We start from the raw sequence: 9,488 nt of genomic DNA, 5'->3' as shown, positions 1-9,488 counted from the left end.
TTTCGTATGCCTATAGGCTGGACTCTCAAAAGTCTGGGTCTTCGGTCTTAGGAGCCTGCTAACACAAAATATGGATCAGTAGGAGGTAGTCATTGAGTAGCCAGGAGAGTCTTTGATGCCTAAGTCAGTAATGTTTTTAGAGAGTGCGAAAAAATAGATATTTCAAAAAGTATAACAAGGGTGTAGAATATAATTCCTATTCAATATCTAGCGATTCCCTTTTATACCTTCCATCGAGGGCCAAGCAGCCATACCCTGCGACTTGGGGGAGGGATGTCCTCCGAGCCCCTTCTATTATACCTATTTAATGTGGCGTAACTTTTTGAGTAGTGCATATAATGAGTTGTGATCTTCTTTATTTCACCTTAGGGTTTAGTCATTTCGAGATAGCGTATTTTTATTCTCCTTTCACCGAGGTAGCTTTCCCATACTCCTAGAAGAGAGGTTTGTCCTCCAACCTGAAGTCGTGAAACTGACTTATATGAGTCAAGAGTTTTTGATATTGGGCCAGCCTCTGTGCCTTTTGAGCTTGGGGAAAAATCCTCCAACATAGATAATATGTAAAACTAGAAAACCAGATCAAAATTAAAAAGTTTCAGTTTTAATAGTGAATTGGTTCGGTATTGGTTATTAAAATTTCAAAACCATTATATACCGATTTGTTTTTAAAAAATGTATAAAACCGGATTTGTTACACACCTAGCTACACCCACAAAGGGAGTCACTGCTAAAGCTTATTGAGTGTGTAATTTTTTTAAAAATATTTTTTTAGACCCTTAATTTTTATAAAAAAAATTACAAACTCATTAAAAATCATTTTCTTAATCAATAAGTTAAAAAAAAAAAAAACTTATCATTATAAAAAATAGATAAAAATCCTCGATGAGAATAGGGTTTTCTTTATATAAATAAGTATTGGTGGCTTTATGTAATATTTTAGATCTATTATAAATTAAAAATATATAATATGTCCTATCCTATCAAGTTATTTTAATTTAAAATTTACTTTATAAAATTTGTTTTGTATATCAAATATTTCTCTTCTATCAACTTCGTCGAGTAATTATTAAGTGTTATTCAAGTATGGACATATGGTATTATCTTCCTATCGCAACATGTCATATCAAGTAAAATCAATGCTTACATAAACTTTTAATTATATGATACAATAAGATAAAACGTTAGGATCACGTCATTTGGGAGTAACTTGTAATCTTTCCAATTCGGCTTATCTAAGGGTCTCTTTATGAATACAACCAGACATTTTCAGATATTTTTTTTTATCAAATATTAAATATTTTTTAATTTTTAATTTTTTTATTTAATCATTAACTAATTATTATAATTTTCTCAAAATTCAAAATAAAATATAAAAAATAATATAATTTTTTAATTTTCAAAACAAAAATTATATTTAAGTATTTTTTAACTTTATAATATTTTTATTTAATTTATTCTCTCTATTTTTTTAAAATTTAATAAAACATTAAATTATTTTATTACTATTTATAAATTATTTTACTATCGCAACACAACCGAGTTAAATCAGTCTTATTTTAGCTCCGTACTCACCCGCTCATTTATATTGGGCTAGGTTTTTTGTAGCCCTATATCTATACATAAATCCATTCATTTTTTTGGATTAGATTTAGTATTGGGCCAAACAAAACCCACCCACAACCTGACCCGAACCCGCCTATCAAACACAACTGCGCAACGTGCAAGAGCTACCCAAGGGAACCGCAACAGCGAGCTCTGAAACAGCAATGGGAGAAGAAATTGAAGAGGAAGCAGTCCAGCTTGCGCGCTCGCGAGGGAGGCACATAAATAAGAGGGCTCTCAAGAACAAAGCTCTCGCTGTCAGTTTCAATGAGAAAGATCTCAAGTACTCTGTTCGAACCAAACCCTAAATTTGCTGCTTCTTCTCGTTTTGTTTTGTGTTTTTTTTTTTTTTTTTTTTTGTGGTTTGGATATTTGAAAAATTGGTATTCATTGTTTGTGTTCGATTTGGGTTTTTTTTGCTACGATAAGGGACTATGTGGGTGGGTTTCATAAGAGGAAGAAGAAAAGGAGAAAGGAAGCAGAGAAGCAGCAAGAGGAGGCGGATAGGCGAAAACGCATTGAACAGCGCAAAAAGGTTCTATTTTTATTTTAGCTTCGGTCTTTCGAACTTTGATATCCGTATTAGGTTGTAGTTTCGTTACAATATGCACTGCGAATCAATAGTTTCATACAAAAAGTTGTCAAATTAAGGCAGCTTGATAAATTTCTCTGTTATTTTGTAGTAACAATGTACCCTTTTTATGCTGTGCTTTTATGTATAATAATGCACCAACTCATTCTCAATCAGATGTCCCGACATGTTTTTTTACAAGTAAAATGTCCCGATATGTATAATGCACCCATAGAACCGGGGACTGCTTATGTTAGGGCTTTCGGATTTAAATTCTGCTCTTCGGGAGGGGTGTATGCGTCGACTGAAAGATCTTTATCTATAATAAAATAATGGAAACATTAGGAACAGAAATGGGATAAAGGCTGATGATTTCTTAGAGTTAGACACAAATACTCTATCTTACATTCATAAGTCCCAGCTTTTTGTGTGGCCACTTTCATTTGTGAATCCACTGCCACATTAGTATTGACATAAGCTGGTACAGTATAAAGTCATAATGCCCAACTTCTCAAGCTGTTGTGCACACAGCTATGTTCAACATATTTGGAGGCATGGACTTGTCAGGAAAAAAAATGGGGCATGGAAAGAAACTCAGGGAGGATATTGACATACAAGGAATAGGGGAGAGGACCGGAAAGGCCGTGGCATATTAACTTGGCTGGCAGTCCATTTTGTGAATGTCCATGCATATCATCATCGTTTTCAAGATTCTTTCTTGTACTGATTTGTCCCTATTTGTATCACTCATATCATTTCTGATTATGTGTTTTCATTGGCTTATGTATTTCCAACAGCATTTTGTAGGTTTGAATGATTCCATTTCTGTTATATAACGTATGTTGCAGAGAAAATTTGAGAAAGAACTGGCTCTCCATGGTGGAGTTCCACCAGTCACTGGTTCCACACCCAATGCAAGTGACGACTTCCAAGAAGAGGAAGAAGATGATCAGCCAATCGCATCTATTTCTGGTATTTTTCAAACTCTCTAATCGATGGTCAATCATATACAAGCTGCTTGTTTTTGTCAATACTTATCACAAACATATGTGCACTGCTGGATCCAGTCGTTCCGGGCTGCAGGCCTACTTGCCAATTGATCTGTGGCTCAATGAGTCTTTTCTTTTTAAGTGGGGTTGGGGTACAGGGACTTGATCCCCGGACATTCCTCATAAGAGGGGGACAAATTCTATCAGGTTGCAAGGCCATTGATTGTTCAATGGGTCGATTTGTGGTATAGTTGCAGATCGAAACAGTGATCAATGACTCTTGGGCTAAAATCGTAATAGAATACATTCTTCTGATATTAGCAGTAAAGCTTCATGAGGGGCACTTTGGGTCTTGGAATATTTGTGAGAATTCTTGCAATAACCACATTGCTTATACCTAATTAAACCCTATGAGGGCTGAAATGGCGGAGCATTAATATTTTTGATGACTCATTCAATTTCCTATAAATACTCTAAATTTACTTTCTGTGCTGACTTGGTTCATGCAATATATGAATCTAACTGCTGCCCCTGTTCGGCCCGCCTCCTCCCAAAAAAAATATGTTACAAAATATTTTATGGAATATTATGTGTTATACTCATTTGATATTTGTGTTGGGTTTTTTGTTATCCTTGAAAGGGACAACAACATATGACAATGGCAACATGAAAGTCACAGTGACAACAAGTGAGATCTCCCATCAACAAGAAATCTCCCCCATCGACAAAACACTGGCTGTAGCAGTGCCCCAATCAACTGGAGCTGACAGGAAGCACAATGTACCCTTGAGTAAGAAGAAAACATTCAAGAGAGTTGGGAAGCAAAAATCACGGCCAAAGCCACAAAATAAAAGAGACAAGAAAAAAGGAAAGAAAAAGAACAAGAAGACGCGCTAGCCTTGTCTGGTTGACCGACCATGAGTTTAAGGAGCTTGGCTGCTGAGAACTTCTGCTTGGTTTTGTGGAGCTTTGGTTGGCAAGGGAATTCAGTGACCTCTCTCTCTTTATGCCTAACTATCATTAGATTTTGTCTTGAAGAGCTTTACGACCAAACTTTACAATTGGTCAGACTAAATATTTCTTCCCCTTTACGGAGTCAGAAAAAACGATTATTGCTGTACGCTGCTGGTCTTTTAACGAATCTGCGTTAAAAATTAAAAATTATGCCGAGTTGTATATTGTCAATGCCTGTATCCGATGATTGATCCAATTAAATATATGCCTGTTGGTAGCTTTTCGCATGCTGGAAGTCTTTTCTGATGGCCGAGGCCCGTGTGAAAGATTAGGTGGGATGGTGTAGCGTCTGCGAAATTGCGAGGTGGGTGTGTTTGGGTCGTTGGAGATATTCTTTGACATTTGTGGCAGTCGTAGGTACAACGATGAGGTGGGGGGTTCAAAATGCTCGTCATTGGACGGAGTGGGAAGCCACCGCGTGTCACATTTTTTTTGTATCGGAAAAGCTTAGGGCCCTGTAGTGGGTGGACCACAGAGAGAGTTGTGACAACTTCGTTCCAGTTCCGGGCCCCATCTTAATTTACTTGCCTTGCGCGGTTCGCTACGATGCATGGATGCATGGATCGTTACTGTAGTACAATTTGTCCGTGCCTTGCCAATTCCTCTTTCTTTGCATAGTCGTGGACTCGGACTAATCATTGCATTGGTCTAGGTAAAAGTTCAGGCATATTTGAAGTTTTGAACTAACTAGGTAGGACATTACGTGCAAGGCACATGTGCTCTGTCGAAAGTGTTGTGTTTTTTACATGAAAAAATATAAATTTCTAGATGTTATCATATATGAACCCTAGTGGACTTAGAAAAATCATATAATATAATATTGAAGATGAACTTTCTAGTTTCTACTTATATAAATCAAAATTATTGAGGGTTTTAGTTCATATATATTTTCTACCTTCAGCATTTTAGTCATGAACCCTAATGGAAACTACACGTGCAAGGCACGTGCCTAGCTCCATATATCCACAACTTATCATAATTGTATTACTATTCCAGTATCTAAAATAGTGACATGATACATAAAAAAACATTTAATATAAATTAGAAGTCATTGACAATTTAATACAACAATTATACCATAAACATCAAAATATAAGCAAAGTACGATAAAAATGTCACACTAAAACCTCTGGATGATGTGATACAAAGTACGACAAGGAGAAATTCAATTACAACAAATTTTTAATGACTAGTATGGTTTGATCCTTTAAAATTTTTATCTCAAATTCAAAATTCTCATCTCATCATTACAACTTTCACAAATTTTCATCTAAATATAATAAATAATTCAATTTTTTCTTAACTTTTTCAAATTTTAAATCAATAATAATATTAAATTATAATATTTTAATATTTCATCTTAAAACTAAAAATTCCCATCTTATTACCAAACCTTAGTTAATTCTCTATCTTAATAGTAAATATGTGAAACAGTCCATCATAAGAACATGTAGTACTTAAAATTTTATTGTTTACAAAAGAAAATAATATTTAAAAGATAGCAAACAATACAAATAAAAACATAATAACATATTAACATATGCATGTTAGATCTCTTTTAGGCAAATCATCATCAAACAATCCAACAAAAAAAAAAGGGGACAGATATAAGACACGACATAAAGTAAAACACAACTTCAAAAGCAATGAAAAAGATGAAAAACCCAACAAGGTGAGACTACTCGTTAGTCAGTGCTACCTCAAAGTGGAGATGGCATCGTAACTTCAAACCATCTTAAATTGTGTTCAAAGATTTTGAGTCCAAACCATTTTCAACTTCAAGAAAAAGCCTAAAGCCTATGCAGATTTGTAGTAAATCCTAATCAGAATGATAACTAATAAGTGAAGTGCATTAAGCAAGCCCATTTTAATTTATGTTAATAAAGACATTGGATATGCATGTCTAAAATTAAGTTCAAATAGGAAATACTCTATCCATAAAGAAATTATATAAAAGTAATCTTACAAACTAATGTAGTTTGATGTAATTCATCACACTGTAAAATTATTTTTATTATAAAGTAAATATAACAAATCATATGAAATCACGTCAGTTTGTAAGATTATTTTGTATAATCTCTTTGTAACTGTCGCACCCCTTAATTTAAAATATAAAAATAATACTTTTAATAAGCATACATATTTAAATTAGTTTACAAAAGAGACCAAAATAAAGAGACCAAAATAAAAGTACCATGCCCCCAACAAAAGGAAAAAGGGTAAAAATATAATTTTATATGTAAAAAAAATCCACTATTTATAAGGGATATAAAATTTTTACATATAGAATGGATATGACACTTTTTGCATTTTTTTATCCACTCAAAATATTTGTATTTAAATATGTTTTTTTGGGAGCCATACGAGTCTTTTATAAGCCACATGAGAAAGAAAAAATAATAAAATAAGATTGTCTAAAGTTACATATCTTTTGTTTATACATTCTCTTATATATATTGATTACGCCCAAAGAATAACGCGGTAGTTGTAGCATAACTTTGGGGTGTCGATTCCACGGGGAGACAAATTAAAAGAATAGTAAGAGGAACAAAAAAACTAAAGAAAAAATATTAAATAAGTAATAGAGAACAAAGATTAATTTTAAATGTAAATTCAAGTGAAGCAAAGTAATTAACAGAAAAAGTACTCAAATTTGACAAACAGTAGAGTGTCGGGAATCCCTTGCACAAATTTGGTATTTTAATTATTCTTAATTCATTGGATAACTCAATTAGAAACTCAATTCCCGCAATTCCCAATCGGAAGGTATAGATTTATAAACCAGACTTAAATCAAATGTAACCCTTTGAAAAAACATTCACCACTTTTAAAAAACGTGAATTACTACCCCTATTGATAAAATCCAATGACGATAATATACTCAGGAAGCGATATTGCAGCAAAAAACTAAATCAATATAGATAAATAATTGATCCAAACATAATCAAAGAACTAATCCATTCAATAAAAAAAACATGACTGAATCCATAAACACAATAAATTCTATGATTATTCAGAGAAGAAAACATCAACGATGAATTGAGAATGATAAAACAAAAGAGTTTTAGTAATTGAAAATCAAATACATAAATTAACAATAAATTAGAAATACCATCTAATGTGCAAGTTCATCCCTAACCCTACTTGAGAATTTAGTTACCCATAAATATAATGGATAACAAAAATCTTCAGAAAAAACTGAAACGAACGGTGGCCATGGAAGTGATTTTCTCCTCTCTTCAGATCTGCCTCTTGTGCCTCCTCCTCCTCTCCATTTCGTGCTAATGATATGTTTATATAGGGTAAGAAAGAAACCCTAATGTCCTCTTGATTTCCGCATAAAAAAATCGCCTAAATTTTAGGACTTATCTTGGCAGCCATGTACAGCCTTTAGGAATTTGAATTTGGAAATTCTTATTAGAGACAAAGTTATAGCCATTTAAGATAGCTTTCCAATGCATCAAGAATCACATTAATCCGATATATGAGTAAAAAGATACAGTCAAAAGACTAAAGTATGTTCAGACTGTCTCCTAGTGAATTTCGGACTTGAACTTCTTGTGGTTTCATTTTGTGATTTTTTTCTTTTTCTTTTCTTCCAAATTGCTCTCAAATCCCATGAATGTCCTCCTTTGAATTTGACTGGTCTTGACTTGCTCTTTTATAAACTCTGAAATTAGACATAAAAAAACTGCTTAGGAGTATCCCAACGTAAATAGAAATTCAATTTAAGAATACACATTAATTCCTATGATTTCTATTCTTATTTTAGCATTTTTTTCCAATAATAGGGTATATAGAGTGCACTTTCGCACACTCATCACACCCCCTAGGGGTGCAACCCGAGCTGATTAAACCGGGTTTACGCCCGACCCGGCTTGACACAGCGGCAACAAGACAACAACCCAATCCGATCCGATCCGACTGAACAAAATCGGGTCGAACCCGTATGACCCGCTGGTCTTGAAAAAAAAAAAAAGAAAGAGAGAGGAAAACGCTGAACTCTTTCTTCTTCATCGGGTCCAACCAATGCTCCTCCGAGTCAACCCAGTCCCAAATCAACCGAGTCTCGACCCACACCCACACCCTCAAGTCCTTGTGCAGAACCGAGTCTCGACCACACCCATACCCTCAAGTCCAACCAGTTCTGCTCCGCCGTGGTCCAGACCATCAATGCTCCGGTCTCGACCGTCTGGTCCTTGGTCCAACGATTCGACAAATCAATGTTGTACATCTCACAGGAAGCTTCGAATATCTTTCCAAAGAGTTAAGATGGCATGCAGTACAACAATCTCACACAAATCTGGAAAGAGAACAGGGTAAAGTGCGTTTTACAATACATTTTTTTCTACAAATACTCAACAATTTAAAAGCTCTTAAATCTCAGCTATTTGAGAACTCTTATAAAATCGCCAAACTTCTTTCAAGTCCCACATCTAAATTTAAGAGACTGCAACAGATGGCATAAGAGATCAACCAGAGATTGATCGACTAGAGATAGAAATTAAGAGAGAGAGAGTAACCTGTGATGGATCAGAGTATGAGAGAGTGGGGCAGATCTGGACCTCGTGGAGAAGCAACAGAGGGGATGAACTGCGTCTACGAGCTGTGACGACCCACGGCAACCACAAACTATGACGACGAACGGTGACGAAGAACGAAGATGACGAACGGAGAGGCTAAGGTTTGGGGAGGAGACCTGGAGAACTTGATTCAAAACGTTATTCGGTTTATCGGTTTCGACCGATATTAGGTGAAGCCAACCCGTTATTGCAACTGGATCCGATGAACTCGACTTTTGTCGGGTGGGCCACTTTCGGGCCTTGCGGACGGATCGGCCCAAGGCCATTTATGCACAGGCCTACACCCCCCAACTTACTCCTTGCTAGTCCCTAGCAATTTTCATGTCAAAACAACGAAAGAGACCAAAGAAAATCACACATAAAGGCCATCAAGTCACACTTTCCAGATTCACATATCAAAACAATCTAAGGAATCCAATAACCCATCAAGATCAATCCACCTATAGCAATCCACAGAGTGTGTGTGTGTTTTCCAAGCCATAACCATCGTACCACTAACCTTGACACATGCAACATCAAGAACATCTTAAGCAAAAGGTTCAACTCCATAACTTACGGGTATAATAGTATTTCGTGTAAGGGCTCTCTCTATGGAGTTGACAATGGGTGTATATACACTCTCATGGAAAATTAGGCAATTATGTACAAGCAACAAGCAAACATTGATCTTATGATAGGAACACTAACAAATGAGACTTCCATCAATCTTTCCAACAGCTTATTTAGGAT

The 9,488-nt window shown here is 35.2% G+C and overlaps 1 protein-coding gene across 2 annotated transcripts; it reads left to right on the top strand.

Moving 5' to 3' along the window:
* Window positions 1-1,719: 1,719 nt before the first annotated feature.
* LOC122277780 (ribosomal RNA-processing protein 17) lies at window positions 1,720-4,326 on the top strand. 2 transcript variants are annotated; one of them, XM_043087920.1, is made up of 4 exons: window positions 1,720-1,885; window positions 2,032-2,137; window positions 3,022-3,145; window positions 3,803-4,326. In XM_043087920.1, the coding sequence occupies exons 1-4, from the start codon at window positions 1,767-1,769 to the stop codon at window positions 4,057-4,059; spliced, it is 606 nt and encodes a 201-aa protein (XP_042943854.1). In that variant the 5' UTR covers window positions 1,720-1,766; the 3' UTR covers window positions 4,060-4,326. The 2 variants fall into 2 exon arrangements, with proteins under 2 accessions (XP_042943854.1, XP_042943855.1); XM_043087921.1 differs by having other exon boundaries at window positions 1,750-1,892.
* The last annotated feature ends 5,162 nt before the right edge of the window (window positions 4,327-9,488 follow it).

This window comes from Carya illinoinensis, chromosome 9 (assembly GCF_018687715.1).
Source record: "Carya illinoinensis cultivar Pawnee chromosome 9, C.illinoinensisPawnee_v1, whole genome shotgun sequence".
Taxonomy (NCBI): Eukaryota; Viridiplantae; Streptophyta; class Magnoliopsida; order Fagales; family Juglandaceae; genus Carya; species Carya illinoinensis.
Note: the sequence above shows the minus strand (reverse complement) of the source record. Positions and strands in the feature narration are given on the sequence as shown.

Coding starts and splice junctions, on each gene's coding strand:
- LOC122277780 (XM_043087920.1), top strand. CDS start 1,767: ATGGGAGAAGAAATTGAAGAGGAAGCAGTCCAGCTTGCGCGCTCGCGA. Junction 1,886..2,031: donor TTCAATGAGAAAGATCTCAA/GTACTCTGTTCG, acceptor TGCTACGATAAG/GGACTATGTGGGTGGGTTTC. Junction 3,146..3,802: donor GCCAATCGCATCTATTTCTG/GTATTTTTCAAA, acceptor TATCCTTGAAAG/GGACAACAACATATGACAAT.